Here is a 22,676-nt window from a genome sequence, read left to right on the forward strand (position 1 = left end):
TTGAGGAGAATTGCAGTAACATTTATTTATTTACAACAAACACTTTTCCTTTTCTCACTATATAGTCATAATTTATTTTCCACAAAGATTTTCTGAGATTAATTTGCATTTTGTAAAGATAAACAATGTCTACTTGCAGAACCATAAACCACTGTGCAAAGTCTTCCACAATGCGCAGCAGGGCATTTGCAAATATCTTTGGCATGTGCAATGGTGCCTGGTCTCAGTGGGTGCCCTTGGCCAAGCTAGAAACAACTGTACATGGCCATTGGCCCTGAGCCAATGGTTCCCAACCTCATCTCCAACCACACTCTGACCCTCCCCTCCGTGACCTGGACCCTGGTGTCTCTGGCCAGGGGCAAAGTGTTCTGGGCAGAGGGCGGGGTATTGTTCACCCACTGCCCCCTGTCGCCAGAGACCTTCGCCCCCGGGCTCACATAGGGTTGTTGCTTTTTATATATATATTTGTTCTACTTTTTTGCAGTTCGAGAAAGGTACTCCATTTAGTACAAGAGCTTTTCTTCAGTCCTCAAACCAGGTGTTCCAATTTAAACTGTTTTGAATATAAGGTGCATTCTCCACCCTTCTGAAAATGTCCATGGTCTATCCCCTCCAGCGCCCCATTCCTCAGGGTTGAGATATGCTCCACCACTTCTTCTTATCCCCCCACAGTGTTACAGAAGTCAAAGAAAAATCCACAATCTGTGACAGCCAACCACCTTCAGCAATTGTCGAACCGTTGGAGAAATAGAGGCAAGACAGACAAAAGACAATATCTTCTAGTCAGAAGTGTTTTCGAATTCAAAATCGGTTTCCAAACTAGCACTATTGAACCATTCAACAACCTAATCATCTGAACAAATTATCTTAAAATACATTTATGGTCAGTAAATACTTTGGTTTTGCCTGTACATGGTTCTGTGACCTGATGTTGCTTTGGTTTGTTTTTCTTCTGGGAGTCTAGAGTTTCTCCCTTTTAGAAGTCCTATACCTTTCCTCTTGTGGTTTTGTTGCGTGGTTCTCTTCTGTGGCCCTTCATTGTTTTTACTGCTGGTGGTTATGTTATGCTCCTTTGTGATCATGGTTTTCTCTGGTGGTGGTTGCGTTATTGCCCTCTGTGGACTTCCAAGGACTTCTGTGGTGGTGGTTGTGTTATGGCCCTTAGTGGCCCGTCCATGGTCTTCTCTGGTGGTAGTGTGTTATGGTCCTCTGTAGTCCTCCATGGTTTTCTCTGGTGGTGGTTGGATCATGGCCATTTGTGGCCCATCCATGGTCTTCTCTGGTGGTGGTGTGTTATGGTCCTCTGTGGCCCTCAATGGTCTTCTCTGGTCGTGGTTGTGTCATGACCATTTGTGGCCTATCCATGGTCTTCTCTGGTGATGGTGTGTTATTGTCGTCTGTGGACCTCTATAGTTTTCTATGGTGGTGGTTGTGTTAGGTCCTCTGTGGCCCTCCAATGGTATTCTCTGGTGGTCGTTGTGTCATTGCGATATGCGGCCCACCCATAGACTTCTCTGGTGGTGATGTGTTAGAGTCTTCTGTGACCCTCCATTGTCTTCTTTGGTGGTGGTTGTGTTAGGGTCTTCTATACTCTCCATGTCCTTCTCTGGTGGTGGTGTGTCATGGCCCTCTATGTCTCTCCATGGTCTTCTCTGTTGGTGGTGTGTTATGGTTCTGTGTGGCCCTCCGTGGTCTTCTCTGGTGGTGGCTTGTAATGGTCCTCTATGGCTCTCCATGGTCTTCTCTGGTGGTGGTGTGTTATGGTCTTGTGTGGCCCTCTATGGTCTTCTCTGGTGGTAGTTGTGTTATGGTCTTCTGTGGCCCTCCATAGTCTTCTCTGGTGATGGTTGTGTTAGGGTCCTCTATGCTCTCTGTGGTCTTCTCTGGTGGTGGTGTTTTAGGGTCCGCTATGGCCTTCCATGGTCTTCTCTGTTGGTGGTTGTGTTATGGTCCTCTGTTGCCCTCTGCGGTCTTCCATGGTGGTGGTGTGTAATGGTCCTCTATGGCTCTCCATGGTCTTCTCCGGTGGTGGTCTGTTGTGATTCTGTATGGCCCTCTGTGGTCTTCTCTGGTGATGGATGTGTTATGGAGCTCTGTGGCCCACCCATGTTCTTCTCTGGTGGTGGTGTGCTATGGTCTTCTGCAGCCCTCCATGGTCTTCTCTGGTCTTGGTTGTGTTATGGTCCCCTGTGATCTCCATGGACTTCTCTGGTGGTGGTTGTGTTATGGCCATCTGTGGCTCTCCACGGCCTTCTCCAGAACGGTCCGACCCTGTGGTCAGTTTTTCCCAGCCGAACCGCTCCTAGAAGCAAGAATAGTTTGCTGACATTTTGAGCCTAACAGCGCCATAAAGACCGAAAGGCGCTTTCTGACAAAGAGGGTCGTTTAACTCGGGAGCTACATTTTGTGTGAACGGCCTCAGACCCTGTGCGCCCAGAAAGTTGTTGCGTTTCTGAGCACGGTTTTAAGAAGAGAAACAACCGAGCCTGATTAATATTCATAGGCTGTGACCTCTGTGATGTGTGGCTCAGGGGCGCTCGGTTTATTCCTTGCAGGGCCGTTGGAATTATGCGAGTCTCCGACTGCTGTTTTTTCCACATAATTATGGATTTGCCACGTTTGCCACATAATTCATCATCTGCTGCATAATTTGCGCATTTTAACAAAAACATCATGTTTCTAGCTTAAACGGATCATTACAAAAACGTGGCAGCACGTGTTCACGCACATGGACGACGTTCCCAAAGGATACATAGTCATCTTTCAGTTGCTTTTTTGTATTTGGTTTTTAGACTGGTTCTAATGAAATGAAATCTTTGCCCAGACAATATTACTATGTGAAAAGTAATTAACTATATCCAAACAATTTGCGGATGTGCGGCATTATGCTGCATAATTTGCCGTTTCGTGCCGCATAATTTGGTGCTCCTCTGCCGCATAAATCTAATGCTCCCGATTATTTGTAAAATCAGACGGACATCAGTTGTAACCCTCAGGCTGAGGTGCAGGAGAGCGTGGTGGGGGCAAAGTAGCAGTCACCCCATCGGTGACAGACTCCAGCTGGGCACCAACCTGGAGAACCGACCGGTAGCTGGTCGGGTTCAGACCCGGGCTGTGGGGGCAGACCTGAACCCGCCTCTTCTTCAGTGATACATGGAAAGAACATCTGGGGAGGGATAGCTCCGCGGCCAAGCCCTCGCTGCTGACACCTGTTATGCACATCCAGCTGCCAGTGTGCGGAGGCACTCAGCGTGTCATCATTAAAATGCGGTACAATTGATTACCCATTATTTATCTGTAGCGCTACGAGGCCGGCACTGGCGCTGGAGTGACAAGTGGTAATGTACCTGTATGCCCCTGGAGAATGTATCCTCTTCTAGATATAGAACACCGTTCTACCCCTGCGACTTTTCCCCCACTCACCTGCTGCCACCGAGGGTCTGAGGGTCTCGCCTTGGGGGTCAGATGTCACCAGACAGAGGGTCCCCAGGAGGGTGAAAAGCAGGACGCACGCCTTGCAGGAAGCCATGTTTCCTTCTTGCTGCGGTGAGGAGATGGGGTGCTGAAGGCTGGCACCAGAATTATTTAAAGCTCAGCAGAGGGTTGGACCCGTTTGAGCAGGTCGAGGCACACCACATCCTGGCACGAGTCCACTGGTTGCTGGCACCATACGCACAGAAGCCTGCTCCATTAATCAGAGGCAGAGGGCAATACCCACTCGTGGGTGACGCGGTTGCACCCGCTTGCCAGGTGAAGGACACAGCCCCCTCTGGTGGTGACCGCACTGGATAAGGGGGCTTGTGGGGTGACCCGGCTTCCCACTCCTACCAAGGAAGGACAGCCCCTGCACAGCCCCCTCTGGTGGTGACCGCACTGGATGAGGGAGGTTGGGGGTGACCCGGCTTCACACTCCTGCCAGGGAAGAACAGCCCCTGCACAGCACCCTCTGGGTGTGAATGGGGGGGAGGGTGTGGGGTGAACCAGCTTCATCCTTCTGCCCGGGGGGAGGTGGTGACCCAACTGGGGTGTGGCTGCGGGGAGGCGGATGGGGCATGGCACGGCTGCACCTTCCTGCCAGGGCCACATTTAGAGTTTAGCTACAGTGACCAGTGGTCCCGGATTTGCCGGGACATTCCTTTTTTTTCGGCAGCCTTCTCATCGGATTTCAGCAAAGTTGGCTCATGTACTGATTTTCAGAGGGGTGGGGGGGTCGACTGAAAAAAGTGAGAGGCACTTGTTTAGGTGTTCCAAATCAGGGCTAGGTAGCAGCTGTCATAAGTAAGCAATTTAATCAACAGGTATGATGCTGGTTTTAAAAAATGACGTGTTATTTATTTTCTAAGTGCCTCTTTAGCGTTAGGATGTTATTGAGAACTGTCATTCTGCCACGCCCTGTTGATGGAAAAAAAATTGCAAAATGTCCCAGTTTTTGGTCTCAAGAGCTGGTCATCCTAAATTTGCAGAGCGGACTCACTGCATCACTTGGCGGTGGTCCTCCCCCACCAGAGTCAGGGAAGAGCTGTATGTTCACTGGCAGCCCTCGCTGTCTCCACAGCACAAAGTTCTTGCTGGGTATGGTGTCAGCGGAGGGGCACCAGGTCAAGATGAACGGTGCCCCCCGATTGAGGGCACAGGCAGTGGCGGAACAATAGACCCGACAGCCCCGGTGGTGCGGGGGAGGGGGGGGGGGAGGGTATTGGGGGCAGCTAAAGACCATCCCCCCGCCCTCCTAGGCGCTGTGCACGGACCCCTGGCCGGAGGCCTCCTGACTGGGTCCAGAGCGTAGGGGCGGGGCCGGCTTTAGGGCAGTACGACCGGTGCCCTGACTTTGGTGCTGGCACTGTGTTTAACAATGGGTCTTGCATATTTCGAACAAGTTAATGGCCATCTTTTGACAACAGCGTCCATGAGCAAAAACAAAAGAAAACATGAGAAGAAACTGAGAAAAGACAACTTGGCAAAATAAAATAAAGTTAGCTTTAAAAAATACAACTTTGCAATTTTGTGCCTGCTGGGCACGTTTTTGCCAATCACAAGCCTTCAAATCAGGTGGGGAGCAGCTGAGGGGCATTAATTAAGTTGCATCAATTAGTGCTTGAACCCTGCTCCACACAGAGAAACGGAAGTGATGCCAGGGCTGCCTCGACGAATTATGAGGCTGTAAAGTAGAGTGCCACGCAAACCAACAAATAGTGAGCGACAGGCGGGCTCCAAGCCCTTTACTGAACACAGCAGAGTCTTGCAAGTGAGACCCAATGCATGCACTTGCAAGCTTGACCCTAATAAAAATAACTTATGGGTTTAGAAGCACATAAACTTGCTTGTGCATCCATCAGTTTTCAGGCAACAATAAAAATGTCAAAAATCTGGTAATTAATGTTACTACTGGTGAGAGATCCCTATTTTGTCTACTGGCATTTTTTACTCATCATGAAATAGCACAGAGGGTTAATGTGCCTGCTGCAAACAACGTGCACCACACAGATCACATAACCGTGAGTGAACTATGGGTAGCGCTTCAAAAATTAATAAGAAATATGTGTTAGAGAGAGGCTAAGGCGAGGTGATGGGCACTGTTGGAGAGTGGTAGAGAGCGAATTTGGGAAGAAGGAGGTCATGGGGTGGGGGTGCCAAAAAGACTGATGCACCAGGCGCCACCAGTGCTGAAGCTGGCCCTGCGTTGGGGGGGCACCCTTCATGTATTTTGCAGGGGACCCCCTCAAGTTTCGTTACGCCACTGGGCACAGGCCTCTCTCACCCATCGTTGCTGCCTGAGTCCATCATGCAAAGCCCAGCAGACACCGTCAGGGAAAGTGCAGAATGACTCCAGCTTCCGGGAGGATAACTCCCTGCCCGACAGCACTGTGTCTTTTGTTCCTCGAAAACAAACTTGTGCTTTGGGAGTTTATTTTCCCAATGCGAAAATCTGTTTGAACAGGGCATCAGGAAGGGACCGGACTGGGAACCCAAATTTTGACAGACCAGCCCCCTTAGAGTACATAGCAAGCGAGCCTGACCACTGCAATGGGGCTCGGGGGGCTTCCTCAAGCCCCAAGAAAATATGGGAAAAAAATTGCAAAAATGGTGCATTCTACAACACATTTTTCATTATATATTCAATTGTATAGTAAATGATGACTGTACGATGCACCAGGATACAGCAAACTTTATTGGGGCTCTTCAATGATTCTCTCACCATTACCCTCTAACAGTGCCTCGCATCTCTCCGTAGCCCCTCTCTCACATTTATTTCACTTGTTTCATAGTGCCTCTCTTACAAGCATAGGGTGTTGGAGCACTTTACATCACACACACAGACAATGAATCACACGTGTGTAAATCAGTGTATAGAAAATGTTATATAAGACAAAGGGGACTACAAGGTGTAGGATTCACATGTCAGCCGTACTGGTAAGCTTTTTTTAAGAGTGTGTTGTTTGGGGAAACACAAACTCAGGATTCACAACGCAACACAATGGTTAGGGATGACTTCACTAATAACAATTTATTTCTACCCAAACAAACCCTTTTAAGAAAAATTTGGATAATAAAAGGCTGAGAAAAAAGCACAACGTTCTAATCTGTACCATGAAGTTTGCATGCAGCTCTTTGTGGCAGTTCATAGCTCTCTGTGCTAGATTATGATTGTAATTTACAGGGTCAGACTGGAAACCCAAGCAGCCCTGGCAATTTTGTCGGACTAGCCCCCGGGTGCAAGTGCAAAGCACTGCGGCTTTTGTTACTGGGGGCCGATATTGCAGTATTGCTGCAAAACTGTCCCCCAGTAAAAAAAATGGCTCCCCACCACTGCAAAACTGGCCTCCACTGTTCTAGTCTCCCTGGGAAACGCCTGATGCCCGCTATGGCCAGTCCAACCCAGGTAACTTATGAACTGCACAGTCTCTATGACAAAAGCAGTAACCCACTGAGTTATGCACATAAAATACTGTTCTGTAATCTGCATAGTACACTTTCTGTGCAGTAGGCATATTAACCCTCTGCGCTACCTTAGATGAGTCAAACCTACCACTAGACAAAACCCGATCTCTCTCAGCACCTACATTAATCACCAGAGTTATCTTGGTGGTTTTATTGTAGCCTGAAAATGGTTGGACGTACAAGGAACTCTGCAGTGATTTTAAAACTGCTGCACTGCTACAAAACTGGACCCTGGTAACAAAAGCAGCCCAAACCTTCCAGCCTCCCAAGGAAACACCCGATGCCCATTATAGCCAGTCCCGGCTAGCTTGATCAGTAAGATTGGGGGCGGGGTGAGCTTCAGATTTTTTGACAATCACGCAGCATATATTGTTAAAATACATTATACGGGAGCAGGGCAGATGAGAGGGGCTGTAGGGGCAGTGGAAAGGGAGAGGAATGCAGATTGGTAGGAGTACTAAATGGGGGAAAACACAGTATTTTGAAACTTACTAATATTTTTGAAGACATTCAAAACAGAGAAAAAGGAGAGTGTGTGTGTTTTGTCTCTGTGTATGTAAAAATTCCTAGTAGCATCTGACAGACACCTCACCATACCCAACTGAAATCACCAGTACCCAACTATTTAACAGAAAATCAATTTATTAGGGGTGTGTGATCCCCCAAACACCCCCGGAAATGCCAAACAACCCCCTCCCTCCGAAGCTACACCCCTGCAGGGCACCCACTCAGCAGATCTCCAGTGCTGTGAATACAGCGGTCACCACTGCAGCGAGAGCCCTTCCAGGCAGGTGGGATTCCCAGATAGGGCAGAGGGTCCTTACTCAGGGCGGCAGAGATCATGGACTCCATCTCCTTGGCAGGCCCTTGGACCATCTGCAGTGGGCTACATGACCCCTGGTTTATAGGTGGGTGGGAAGAGAAATCCTCTGATTTTGGTAAAAACCTTCGATCTGGAGGAGAAAAGCCCAGTGGAAACGCCTCCAGCATGTTATGAATGAAAGATGTGGATTTGGATGGCTCCTTGTTATGTTATGTTTTACAGATTTGTAGAGCACACCATCACCCTGGAGGGTATCCTGGAGTCACTCAGGATTCTAGATTTCTGCATTAATTCAGACACTAGGGTGGCTGAGGGTGAGGTGATGGACGTCACACTCTGCCAACTTCTGCACCTTCATAGAATAAAAATGGGTGGGGGAGCACCGAAGTGTGGCACACAGGTTCATCCTTGGACAGGTGGGGTAGCACAAAGGGAAGCACCAAGGGATGGACACTCATGGGTGGCTCAAAGGTGAGCTCAATCAGAGGGCACTCATCTGGCATAGAGGTGAGCCCCATGAGGGCACTAGTGCATGGCACACAGGTGAGCTCCATGGGAGAGGCCCTCATGGGTGGCACACATGTGAGCCCCAGCAGTGAACACAAAGGGGAGCCCGCTAGGCATGACACTCATTGTTAGCACACAGGTAAGCTCCATGTGATAGGCACTCATGAGTGGCACACAGGTGAGCATCACAGGAGGGGCACTGATATGGGACACAGGTAAGCCTAATACGTCTCCGTCTGATGGGCAAAAGACTCATGGGTGGCACACAGGTGAGCTCCATGGGAGAGGCACTCATGGGTGGCACACAGGTGAGCTCCATGGGAAAGGTACTCATGGGTGTCACACAGGTGAGCCCTAAAAGGGCAAAAACAAGAATCCACCGAAGAGAATGCCACAAGAGTAGGCAGGAAATGTAAAGGTAAATGAGAAGGCCCAGATTTGAGACAGACTCTCAGACTAAACCCACTCACAAGCACCCATGAGTTCGGAGGCAAAAGACCAAAAGGAGGCACTGTTGTATAGCTATTTTAGCCATGTTTTAGACACATTGTTTTAAGCTAACTAGGCTTGCCGCTGTGCACTTTAACCCAGTTACATTTTATTCAGCATTGCTATATTTTTCTAGCAATATCAACGTTTGTGGTGGTGTTTTATTTTCTTTATCTCATTGTACTTTTGCCTAGGAAAACATTACGTTCTTAGTAGGACATTTATTTCACTTTGTGCTTTCTCCACGGCCTCAGTTAGATAGGGTTGCCGACAAACGTGGTATGCTGTGTCTCCAACATTCACAGAAAACACACACTCATACGTGGGGACTTTTTCCTAGAATGTCAGCTGTCTTATTGTAAAAACACCCCTTTGTCCCTGACACGTTAGAAGGAGAGTCCAGCCATATGACCACCACTGCATGTTGATTGCTGATTGCTAAGCTGCAGCCACTTGCCTAGACAGCCGGACCCCTGATCTACATGGGGACGGTGTCTCTCTAGACGACAGGCTTCCTACTCCAGGTATGAGGGATGGTGTACCCCCGGGGGAAACCCAAAGGGCAGATTGGGCTTTTTACGCTGTGCTCAGATATAGTTTAGGTAGGAGAAATGTATACCTCACTCCTAGGACTATTCTTGTGTTTTAATCTGTTAGTCACCTGTTTGGTTTTAGTGTGTTTTATCATCCTAGTTACTGCAATACATGCCTTTTTATGTAAGATGCAGTTACTTTAATAAATTCTTATTGAACTATATTCTGCCTCTGTTATCTTTGCCTGAATGAGACCCATTGGTAACTGAGAGAAAGAGATGGGATTTGATGGACCACGATTCCCCTGAGGAGTCTGCTTGTCATGCGCCCGGTTGCCACAATCATCTCGGCCAGGGATGAGGTGCTGCTAGTTAGCTGAAGAACCCGGATTAGACGACAGGTGTCATGTGGTGTGGAATTCTACTTAGTAGTCACAATCCATGTGATCCTGTCTCCCAAATCCAGTAGCCTCATTAGCAGAATGAAAACCTACGCAGCATGGCGCCACCAACGTTTGGTCAGGCACTAATATTCGAATCCTCCTAAGTATCTCTGTCTCATCTGAGGCAAAAGACACCTCGATACTACATACGGAGACGTCCGTGGTATTGAGGATTTCCTCCTCAGCTAAATAGGTAGTACCTATCTTGGGCTGTAGGCTCAAGCTTGAACCTTAAAAGGACCAATCCCCACTAGGTGTCCTTATCTTTGAACATACATCTACCATTAACATGGCGAACCCACAAAGGAAAGCAATTGCAGTAAATATGTGACCACCCCTTACTGCACATTTATTGGCAAATGGCCTTATGGCACAGTGGGGTCCAGTTACATTTGTTGTTCAGGCTCACCCAGCCTATAGAACACATTTTTTTTAATTCTTGGTTCACCTTTTCAGCAGTAGATGGGAACACAAATACATTTCACCATTATACACCTGCAAACATACCAGCACAATACAGAGCTTATGCATATTTAGAAATACCTTTATCTTATCAAGACCATAACAACTGGCTTGATGGTGCCCTGTCACATACAATATTACATGTTAGGTTAGGTCCTCTGAGCAATGAGGGCCCGAGCTGGCCTTTATTGGCCACCTATACACCACACCCTGATTCAGCGATCTAAGCTGTAGCTGAGGTTCGCAGCCTATATACAGAGCTCACAACAATATACAGATTATTAGTACAGTTTGTCATGCAAACATTAAATACTAACCCAGCACATGCTGCCTCTGTGCAACAACATGCAGTCATGCCAGGCATTAACCCTGTCACTGTACATCCGATCATGAGTAAGGTACCCACCAAGGGGGAGGAAATTCTGTTTTGGTTAGTTAAAAAAATAAATGAACTGGAAGCAGTTTTTCCTCATACAGGACCTCAGGATAAACATAGAATTCTCACTATGTGCTTGCCATTCAGATTGGTTCCCACAGTAGATAACTGCAATGCATGGGGCACGGTATTTGCCACGCTCTATACTTCCTTACACAGTACACCAACCCTTGCCAATCTTCCGGAGGTGTTAAAACAAATTCAAGATGAATACGGGGCAGTCCCGGTCCTGGATTTGGGGATGAAATTAATGGGCAAATTTTCCACAGTATCTTCAATTATATTAAGTAATCTTAAAGATGAAGCAGTTGCACTAGCAGTGCGCATGTGGCTCCGTGATGTTCCTCCACAGGATAAAAAACAGGAGCTTTCAAAAATTATCGCAGAGACCTATTCTAGCATTGGTCGAGATAGTCTGGGGGCCAGACCGTTTAAACCACAATTTCAAGGCAGATCTAATAAAGATACTATCAAGCATGCGCCTGAAGGTTCTAAAACACGCTAGGATAAAAAAACAACAGACACCTAAAAAAGAAAGGGGAGAATCTCTGCATGCGGAGACCCTGCAAAATAGGTATAACCTTAGAAATAGGGATTATATAAAAACGCCTGACAGATATCAATATACTGATACACGCCAATCTCGTTCCTTTCAGGACTCACCGGAAAAACGCAGTCAGAGCAGCGATCAGAGTATTTGAAACTGAGAAAGGACTCACAACGCTCGTCTGAAGTTTGAGTTAAAAACGAAGAAAAACTTCCCCAACAAAAACCTCAGTTTAAAAAGAAAAAAAGTGGCAGCAGTACAGTCCGACATGCCACTCAGGAAAAGGGCTTTACTGAAGAAGAAGAAGTGGGACCTGACACAACTAGACAGTGCAGCAGGGGTCACAATAGTTCACCAGGATCTTCAAGAGCATCTGGTGGTGAAAGCAACTGATGAATTCTTACAAGTTGAGACTGCGGGCATGAGTGTCTCCACACCCAATAGGGTGTACAGAGTAACTATTGAGTTAGAAGGGGACATTGAACGCGTAATTGACACTATCTTTTGGGACCACGTCGTCTCTATTTATGATATTTTGCTGGCTGAAAATGATTGGCTGCAAGAATTCATCCGCAATCTCCCTTATGGAAAGGATGTGATTGAAAAATCCTTCTCGCCCCTTGTTCCCAGAAAGCTTGTTGAAATGCATGCCATTGATTGAGCAGTGGCACAGGCACCTGCGTTATATCGCAACCATGTAGGATGGAACAAAGATTCCCCCTACCATGTATTACCAATAAAATTCCAACCCCAACCCCAATATCCTATTAAATATGATGCTAAAGCACCCGTGAGGGAAATCCTCAATCAATTGGAGTACCAGGGTGTCATTGAACCCTCAGACTCATCCATGAACAATCCATTATTACCAGTCACTAAACCCGACCATTCATATAGAATAGTCTTAGACTATAGACATTTAAATAGTCACACAAAAACATTTTCAATATAAAATGCACACAGCACTAATGAACAATATAGTGTGCAGAAAATACAAGACGACCCCGGATATATTCAACTAGTTTTTTTGCCAAAACATAGTACCTGAAAATAGGGACCTAACATGTTTTAGCACCCTTGGCTCTCAGAACAAATTCTGCTGACCCCCACAGGGGTATAAGAACATCCCAGGACTGTTCTCAGCTTGTGTAACATCTATTTTACGCAACATTGACCCTGAGGCGTTGTCATATGTGGGTGATATTTATCTCACAGACAACGCCCTCATGCAACATTTAAGACGGGTAGCCCGCATTGTTGTAGGATTTGCTGAAATCAGCTACAAATTCAATTTAAAAAAAAATGAAAATAGCTCTCCTTAGTGTCCTGTTTTTGGTACATGAATTGTCGGATGAATGAAGGAGCCTGGCAACCCAGTTTTTAGAAAAATGCGCACAATTACAACTTCCAAACACAATAAAAAAAGCTGTAGTCAGTGTTGGGCTTTTTAAACTTTGGCAGAGCATACATTCCAGATTATGCACAACGCATCAAACCATTGTACGACTTAATACGTCCTGATTTTACTGGTACATTTTGGACAGTCTAACACACATGCATTCTAAAAGCTTTGCGAAAAAGACATGCTCAAAGCAAAACACTTGCAACCATGGACAATAAAAAGCATCTGGTCATCAGAGTGCTTGCTGGTGCCATTGGTTTCACCTATGTGACATTCAATGAGGGTGAGACCATCCCAATTGCATAAAATCACATTTATATTCTACAGCTGAACAACGCTTTGCTCCCACTGAGAAAATTCTCACTGCTGTCCAAATGGTGATTCTTAAAGACCTCTTGCCCAGGGGAAGCGCATCTCCGATTCCTGCCCTTGAGGCTGTTACTAAAGCGAGCTTTCCAAACGCTAAAGCACTACATCCACGTTGGATCCAATGGGCAATGTCTCTGACAGCAACTGATGCTGACTATGGGGGTCATTCTGACCCTGGCGGTCGGTGACCGCTAGGGTCACCGACCACGGGAGCACCGCCAACAGGCTGGCGGTGCTCCGTCGAGCATTCTGACGCGGCGGTTCAGCCGCGGTCAGAAACGGAAAGTCGGCGGTCTCCCGCCGACTTTCCGCTGCTCTGGAGAATCCTCCATGGCGGCGGAGCGCGCTCCACCGCCATGGGGATTCTGACACCCCCTACCGCCATCCTGTTCCTGGCGGGTCTCCCTCCAGGAACAGGATGGCGGTAGGGGGTGCCGCGGGGCCCCTGGGGGCCCCTGCAGTGCCCATGCCCATGCCAATGCCTCCGCCGCCCGCCAAAGTCAGAATCAGGCCCTATGTCTTTGAATCCAAATTACAGACCCAAGAAATCTTACAATATAAACTTGAGTATCCAGTTCCAGCGAATACATTGCCTATCGAACAATATCATACAATGTTGTATACTGATGGTTCAGCTCAACCAGTGATAGGAACAAAGCATCAATACTCCGCTGCATGTGCAGTCATGAGTGGTTACATGAAGGATGGCAAGTTCTATCCACAAAATACTAACATGCAGACTCTAGGAAATTGCACTGCACAACTTCCAGAGCTCAAGGCTCTGGTGATGGCACTGGAACATACGGATCCTGAGCAGATGACGTTGATTGTCTGTGATTCGTACTATTGTGTCTTGTCCTTCAATGAATATCTGCATTACTGGTGCCAAAATGGGTTCAGAGTTTCAAAAGGCAACACCGTTAAACACAGACTCCTGTGGGGGATTTGAAGGAAATGCTACCTAATGTCCATGTTGTATATACACTAGGACATCAGTGTGTTGGTATACACGTTGAAGGCAATTCTATGGCTGAGGAAGCAGCCAAATCAGCAGTAGCTATGGCTTCTGTTGCTGCAGTAACTCGTTCTAAGTTAAAATTGGATGATGAAACACTGGCAGCCCTACCAGCTTCGGCTGACGGCATGCCTTTTCCTGAAGCATATCCTGCTAAATATTCCTACCGGATGGCAGGCTTGTTTGATGCACAAGTAACAATACCATGTGTGGGAGTTTGGATAATTCCCAATAAAGAACTAAGACCTGCGTTACTAAAAGCAGCGCATGAGGGTGGTGCTTCTGCCCATGCTGGTGTGGTGGCTACAATTTCAGTATTACTATCACGATATTGGTGGCCAGGTACATACAAACAGACTAAGCAGTATGTCCTTTGTTGTGACATCTGCCAGCAATAAAAGAGTCCACTGTGAAATGCCCACCACAGACACTCTTAATTTCTAACAAACCATTATGATGTGTGCACTTGGACCATTGTGGTCTCCTGACACCAGATAGTGCATACAAATATATTCTAGTCACTGTTGACTCATACTCCAGATTTCTGTGGGTTTGGCCACAACGCTCAGCTGACGCTCGAACTGTTATTAAAGATTTGAGAATCTTTATTGGTAAGTATGCTGTTGCGGCTTTCCACTCAGGCTAGGGCCCTGCTTTTGCCTCAAGGGCTTACAGGGATGCCAAGGCTTCGCTAGGGGTCCAACTGCCTTACTCATCTCCATTTCATCCCGAGGGAAATAATGTTGTGGAGCGACAAAACCGAGATTTAAAGCAATCCTTAACAGCTAGAGTATTAGGCACAGGTTGTAGCTGGCTTACACACCTATATGGAGTCCAGAGAGCACTTAACAATCTGCCTAGAAGGTCCCTTGGGGGGCATACATCATCCAAATACCTTTTTGGAACTTGAATGTATGTTCCAGATCTTGATGGTCCTGGCATGGAGGTGGCGGATATATCGTTTGATATAAATGAACGTGTCACTGTTTTGCAGCACTTACAACAGTTCCGTGATGACAACACATCTGCCAGTGCTGCCTCCTTTGAAATCAGGGATGTACCAGTAACATCTACTGGCTGTATTCCTAAATTTGGGGATCTAGTGCATGAAAAGATTGCTGGAAAAGGGAATTTGGTCCTTCTTATTGTGCACCGGTCCCAGTCCTGGGAATACATGGTACCAGAACTGTGATTCTACAACCAATGCCTGGCTCTAAAGAAAATCGCTTTGTATTTATCGACAATGTCAAGCTACACCATGTGGCCGATCCTGCACAGCAGGCCTAGAGAACTCCTGAGTAGCGCCCGAATCTCTCCCACTACAGACCAGGATGTTCCCCTACAAGTCTTCAACAGCAATGCCTGACATCTCCGAGCTTGGGGAGGGTGGAAAATGAGCTTTCATTGGTTCCACTGACAACTACTTCTACATTGATTTCTGCTAATACGGAGCAATGTTCCACAAATCTTACACAAACGGATGTTGTAACCTACTATACACCACAGAGGGAATCTTCAGCAGCTTATCCTCTTCAAAATACACCTCCAGCATTTGTTTGTACAGATGATGGTTATTTTGTCGATGCTGATGACTTTTCTTCAGACTCATCTGCCTCTACTGCAACAAAACTTTCAAGAGCACGTAAGCTGATACATTGACTTAAAATTAACTATTTCACTCGTCAGTTTTATCTATGGATTTTATTGACTGTACTTAAATTTTTCCTACGGATTGGGTTTGTTATTGTCTTCTTTCTCCTTAAGCATGGTCATTTTCTTCCTGAACTCTCTACAGTTGAACTGGTGGATGAGGTGCTAAAACCACATTTTTCATTGCACAAAATTCACAGAGACTTATCTCTAGTGAACATTATAGCCATACCTATTCCCGATGGGATTGTTTGGGATAAAGTATTATTCGATATATATTGTCCTACTGAGGTAATTTGAATACCATATGTCTTTAAACTTTCCATGACAGATGTGATCACACCTGGAGTGGTTTCTGATGATTGCGATGTGAAAATTGATGCTATGATGTCTGATCTAAAGTATTATACAATATTTGAAAATGAACATGTGTACCAGTTTAAATGAAATTATGGTGATATCTTCTGTCATAATTACTATGGACAATATTTCATTCACAGAGCAAGCACGGCAAAGACTATTTTTAAATATACACAAGGAGAACACTGCCCTACTCCACCAGTGGTAAGTTCTAAAATGTATACTGAGAAATGTGCATATTTTTTTGGGCACAGTGTCAAGAATGCGGAGTCATATTATTTTAAAATGCCAGAAATGGAAAGTCAACATGTTTTAATGACAGATACAAAATTGATTTACTCTGATTCCTTTGTTTCCTGATTAGCTATAGAAGGCTATGATTACTGGTTGAAGTCAATTGACTTAAAAAGTGTGTGGGGAACAAACAAATGGCAAATAAGAGGAAGAGAAGCTTTATTTAGAGCATCTATGATTCCTGTTCAAATGATATTTTTAAATGAAACAGTACAACGAACAAGCTGTTTAGGCTTAGAAAATATTAAGGAATTGAATGCGCTCAGTATTCCCACCCCTGCTAAATTTTACAAATGGCAAAAGTATATAAATGCTTCCGAAGATCAGCTCAATGAATGGGTCCAGAATGGTACATTTAATGCATCATTTTCACTTCCTGGTGGGTGGTTATTGTGGCCTGTAGACACCAATGGATGCTATGTGTGTTTTGTTAAATCCTCGGGGGTTTGTAGAATGAAGAGGCTAGACCCTTGCTGTGTGTCCTCAGAACACTCGGGTATAGTGACATCATGTAGTGTAGGGAAACTATGTCAGCAATGGATAAAGGTCTCCTCACTACATGCTGTCAAAGAAGTCTAAGTCTAAGTCTCCTGTCCAATAACACAGATTTACAGGATTTCCTGTTAGGTCCCAGGACACCATGCAGAAAACACTTCTTATGTGCTGCATATAATGAAATATGGAAGCTTTCCCAACAAGAGGTGGCTGTCCAGTTAAGGCAAATAGATTAGTAAAATTTACAGAAAGCATTAGCTGTTGTAGATAATGGGATTAACACCTTGTCCAGCCGCATATACACCTTAAATAACATTGTATCATCTGCAATAGATATAGTACAGAGTGATGTATCATTTTTGCAACATGGACAAAGTCAGCTAAGATCCATTATGCAGTTAGGTTGGACACTACAAACATTGAAAGCAGGTAGCATTTGCGGGCAACACGAGAGCGCAAGGGATATTTTTTCACATTTAATTTAACGCAACAACAACAAATAATGGCGAAGAAAGAAGCAACATATGTCATGTTCAATATTGAAAAGTTAGAAAATTGCCTTTTACTGTGGCTGAAATACCATCTGCTGAATGGCTAATACATGGGGTTATAAATCTGCCCATTTCAACACTTCAATTTAAATCCTGTTTGAAACACATTCCAGTGGGCAGATATGAAAGGCTGGGAGATAGTTACTTACACGAAGTGCAAATGTTTCAATGGTATGAAAGAAGTCTTTCTTAGCGGTACTAAATGCAAGACTTCTGTGAGCCATTCAGTGGTTTGTAAACAACTGTCCTTGCACTGGGCGTGTAATGCCTCTGCTGCAAATTTGCTTGTTATCTGAAGGGAGTCCCAGTCCCCTTGATTAGACCTGCATTCCAGGTGCTCTCCAATGGCAGCTATGTGCTCCTTAACAGTGAGTGCTGTTGTGGGATGCGAGCTATGATAGCTTACATTGTTTCGGTCTCCCAAATTGTTATGTGCTGTGGGAATGTCCTTTTTCCCCCTACACAACAAAGAGGAGTGGCAGATGTTTGTCCTCATATTGCTACTTCTGATGTGAATTTTGACAAGTTGAGCAAACTCAAGGCTTTATTGTTTCAAAAACATGTGGCACTTACATCTGCACACGAGACCTATTGTCACGGTTTCGGGCGGGTCTGATCAGGACTTTGGTTGGGACACCCCTTGAGGTCACCGAATATCCTAAAGAGGTAGTACATTGGGGCAGAGGAGCAGCTAAAGGCATACACGGAAAGGACAGCTATGGATAGGCACAGGAAACAGGAAAGTAAAAGCAGAGCAACCCTTGTGTGAACAAACAGGAAACGGATTACCAGTGGACAAACACGCTGGGGTTGTACACAGAGTAAGGCGCAGAACCTCCCACAGTGACAGGGAATCTCAATGCCTCTGTGCAGTTTGCTCTTACAGATAGTCACCCTGCCAGCCCCATAGAAAGGAGGCAGCAGAAGTGATTCTGTCTCTGGACCCTAGAGCACAAACAAGGATAGTACTTACATACACAGGACACGCTCTTGTGGGTCCAGCTGGAAACACAGTGGCGATTCCTGAGAAAACAGCAATAGCACACTGTCACTGTTAGGCACGAAATACAACGTATAACACTGGACAAGGATGGGGGCTGGAAACCAGGAGCCAACCCCAGTACACAGGAGGACACGTATACACTGGTGAAGACTGATAGAACACTTACCAGACACAAAGAACCAAGAAGAAACAGAAACAGAAGGGAACAAACAAAGAGGCAGAGGCAAGAACTAGGAACAGGCTCAGGCTGAAGCAAAGGCGGGTCTAGGACTTGAAAAACAGGGCGCAAACTTCTGGCTGGGACAGACAGAGACAGGACTGGGAAACTGAGAACAGGCTCTGGCTGGAACAGGCAAGGACAGGACTGGAATACAGGGAGTAGGAAATGAGCAGTAAACAGGACTGGGAAACAGAGAGAAGGTTCAGGCTGAAACAAGGCAGGGCAGAGAAACAGGGAGCAGGCTTTGGAAGAAACAAACAGATACAAGGCTAAGAGATAGGGAGCAGACTCTGGCTGGAACAATCAGGAGCAGGGCAGAGAAACAGGAAACAGGATCAGGCTGGAACAGAACAGGAACAAAACTGGAACACCATCCGACAAGGGGTCTGTAACACAAAGGAATCGAAGTCCGATGCACAACAAGGATCTTGAGGAAATGGCTGCTTATAAGCAGTTCCAAGCTGGGCTGCACAGGAGAGGTTTCAGGTGTGTGTGTTTTCGGACACTTGCAAGTCCTGGAGGAGAGGATCCAGTGAAAAGGAGCAACTGGACTTCTCCCATTGAAAACAATGGGAAACAGAATCCGGGTTTTCCTGACTACCAAGCTGTGCATTATGGGATTTGCAGTCCCAAGAAACAAATGTAGTCCTACACAAGTGTACCATGGAGAAAAGAGAAACAAACAGGAGTCAGCAAGGGACTCTAGATAGGTGTTCAAGGTGATTCCCAGGCTTCTGACAGTCCCCTTACAGCGCCCCCTGGAAATGGGACGACCGAGTCGTAACAGTATACCCCCTCCCACCAGTCTGCTCAAGAAGAGAAGGCGATCCTTTGGCTGAAAAAAGTTGAAGAGGAAAAGCCAGAGCAAGAAAATCCAACACCAATCTTGGTGGATAAGTTTACAGTCCTGCCATAGGTGAAACCTCCAATGAGCAAAGCATGTATTAATACCCATATGGGCTCCGATGTCTTTCCTCTTTAATGTTCGAGTGATACGGGAGGAGTGCATGGAGTTGGTTTCTGGTGAAGTGGATTCAGGAGCAAGGAGATCTGGAATGGCATTATGGGCGGTATTCTTTAGGACTTTAGTTTCCTGTTCAGTACTGTCTTCTTTAGAGGAGATAATTGGCGTGTTAGTAACTGTAAGTTCTGATGGATACAACTACCTGTGGATTCCTCACCTAATGAATACTCCCATGGCGCCAGCATTCGACGGAAATCTTCTTACTAGTCTCTGCACGTCGACGAGGACGTCACTCTAGCCCACGCGACGCCGTCTGACGTCATACAGGCAATAAGAGGTCCTCGACGACGTGCGGACGTCAGTTCCCTTTTTTCCGTGCATTCGAAACGGTTATCTTCGAGGGAGCAACTGTTACTTTTGTGGTTACAGTGTATTTTTGCTGCGTAGTCTTTCGCTGTGGTAATAATGTCGCAGAGAAAGTCTGGATTTAAGCCTTGTCGTGAGTGTGGAGGCAAGATGTCGGTGACGGATCCTCATTCCGATTGCCTTTGGTGTTTGAGCTCCGACCACGACGTCTCGACTTGTGATTCATGCCAGCACATGAATCCAAAGGCCCTCAAAGAGCGTGAGGCGAAGCTGTTTATGGCAAAATCGAAGGAGAAGCATCACAAGAAGTCTTCTTCTCCAAGACATCGGCGTCATCGAGACTCCCGGCGCCGTAGAGAATCTCGGCGTCATTCGAAGGAGACTCGTTCCAGGTCTTCGGATCGGCGCCGAAGGACATGGGAGATCAGTCCCACGGTTACGCCGCATCCTTCGACGCCGTTGCCCTCTCCGGCGTCTCCAACTTCACCTGGACAGGCGTCGGTGATTGAGGTATTGGAGCCTCAGGTGTTTTCTCCGGCGCAGACGTCGAGGCCGGCGTCGGGGTCGCCTCCGAGACAGGCACCTCAGTATCCGGCTTTTCCCACCCCTGGAGCCGATAGTTCCGCATTCTTGAATGCGATGTATGCCATCTTCCAACAGATGGCTCCAGGGGGTGCTCCGGCTGGGCCTTTGACCTTTTCTTTGGGTGATCCTGCGCCTCTTCGGCCGGCACCCTTTATGCCCTTTCTCCCTTTTGGGAACGTGGGCTCCGCGCAAGTGTCGGCGCCGGTGGCCGCTCCGGTGGCGTCAGAAGAATTGGCCCCGGGGATTTCCATCCCGTCGACGTCGACGTCGGGATTTCGGCCTGTGACTCCGGTGGGTCCATCTGCTTCAGCTGCTCTTTCGTCGGCGCCGAAGTTACCTGTGGCGCCGGACGCGGCGTCGGTGGCTTCTGAAGATCGGCACCGATCTTCGACTTCGGCGGAGGCATTGTCGACTCCGCGTATTGAACAACGACTTCATTCGAGGAGACGTGCTCTCCGTGTATTAGAAGAGCAGGAGTACCAACGAGCCCTGGAGGAATGAGAGCTAGAGGACTCGGGTGATGGGCTGCGTGGACTGGAGTCGGCTAGTGGGCTGGACACTTCCCCTGAGTGGGATCTTTCGTCCCCGGGGGAGTATACTGAGGAGGCTGCTTCCTTTCATGCAGTGGTACGGAAGGCAGCTAGTTTTTTGGACCTGCCTTTGCCGGTGGTGGAGGCTAAACAAAACCTTTTAACAGAGGTGCTACATCCGGCCTCAGCTGCGGCAGAGCCTCTGTTGCCATTTAATGACGCTCTGCTGGATCCGGTGTTAGAGGTGTGGAAGAGGCCGGCATCTTCCCCAGCAGTTCACAGAGCCGTGGCCAGGAGGTATCGGGCGGCTCCGACTGACCCTGGTTTTCTATCTAGGCACCCTACGCCGGAGAGCTTGGTGGTGTAGGCCTCCTGTTCATCCAAGTCAGCGCCTAGTTCTTTCCCGACGGTGCCTGGGGACAGAGATTCAAAGAAACTAGAGGCGCAGTCCAAGAAGATTTTTTCGTCCTGCAGTCTGGCGTTAAAAGCCACCAATGCAACCTGTATCCTGGGGAGGTATATTCATGCTCTGATGGATGACATTTCCTCATCGTTTACAGAGCTTCCCCAGGGTCTTTTGGATCTTGTTTCAAATGCCCAGGCTGCTGCGACCCAGATTATCCAGACGGGACTGGATACCACCGACTCGGTAGCCAGAGCAATGGGCACAACTGTGGTGGCAAGGAGACAGGCCTGGCTCCGTAACTCGGGCTTTTCTGCAGATGTACAGTCCACATTGTTGGATCTCCCGTTTGATGGGGACAAACTGTTTGGAGCCAAGGCTGATTCGGCTTTGGAACGTTTTAAGGAAAGCAGGGCCACGGCTAAGTCGTTAGGGCTCCAAGCTCCTTCTTCCATGGCCTCTTCCAGATTTTTCAGGAGGTTTCGTGGATTTGGGCGTGGCTCTTCCTCCTCTTCCTTTCGGGGAAGATATCAGCAACCTGCCTCTTCCCATCCCTATAGATCTTTCAGGGGGAGAGGTAGGGTCCGCACCAGAGGAGCCTCTCAGCAGCACTCTGCCTCTTCCTCATCCTCTGGCGGGGTGCAGCAGGGGAAGCAGCCTTAGGCTTCCACCATTTCCCACTCACTCCTCTCCTGTAGGGGGAAGATTACAGCATTTTCTCACCAAATGGAAGACTGTTACAACGGACAGTTGGGTTCTCAGTATTGTGGGAAAAGGCTACACCCTTCCCTTTCGGGAGTTCCCGCCCCTCATCCCGCCCCACCCTTCTTATTGTTCAGAAGAACACCTCCTGTTGCTAGAACAGGAGGTACAAGCCCTCCTTTCCAAGGGCGCGGTGGAGTTGGTCCCAGAGCAGGAAAGGGGTCGAGGATGTTACTCAAGGTATTTCCTGATTCCCAAGAAGGATGGTTGTTTGAGACCAATTCTGGACCTGAGGATCTTGAATTGGTTCCTCAAGCAGGAAAAGTTCAAGATGCTGACCCTAGCACAGGTGCTTTTGGCGTTGAACAAGGAAGACTGGATGGTGTCTGTCGACTTGCAGGATGCTTACTTTCATATCCCGATACTCAAGTCACACAGGAAGTATCTCCGGTTTGTGGTGGGATCGCAACACTATCAGTTTGCGGTCCTTCCGTTTGGTCTTACTTCAGCACCTCGAGTCTTCACGAAGGTGATGTCGGTGGTTGCGGCAGAACTCAGAAGGAAGGGGATAGCAGTATTCCCTTACTT

General features: G+C 47.2%; 1 protein-coding gene across 1 annotated transcript in view; it reads right to left on the reverse strand.

The window, feature by feature from the left end:
- The window catches only part of LOC138262216 (fatty acyl-CoA hydrolase precursor, medium chain-like), a 283,496-nt gene extending 279,950 nt beyond the window's left edge, over positions 1-3,546 (reverse strand). The window contains exon 1 of the mRNA XM_069212060.1: positions 3,424-3,546. Within this exon, the coding sequence (XP_069068161.1) occupies positions 3,424-3,529 (106 nt within the window). The 5' untranslated portion in view covers positions 3,530-3,546. The remainder of the gene's footprint in view (positions 1-3,423) is intronic.
- Positions 3,547-22,676: the final 19,130 nt, after the last annotated feature.

This window comes from Pleurodeles waltl, chromosome 10 (assembly GCF_031143425.1).
Source record: "Pleurodeles waltl isolate 20211129_DDA chromosome 10, aPleWal1.hap1.20221129, whole genome shotgun sequence".
NCBI lineage: Eukaryota > Metazoa > Chordata > Amphibia > Caudata > Salamandridae > Pleurodeles > Pleurodeles waltl.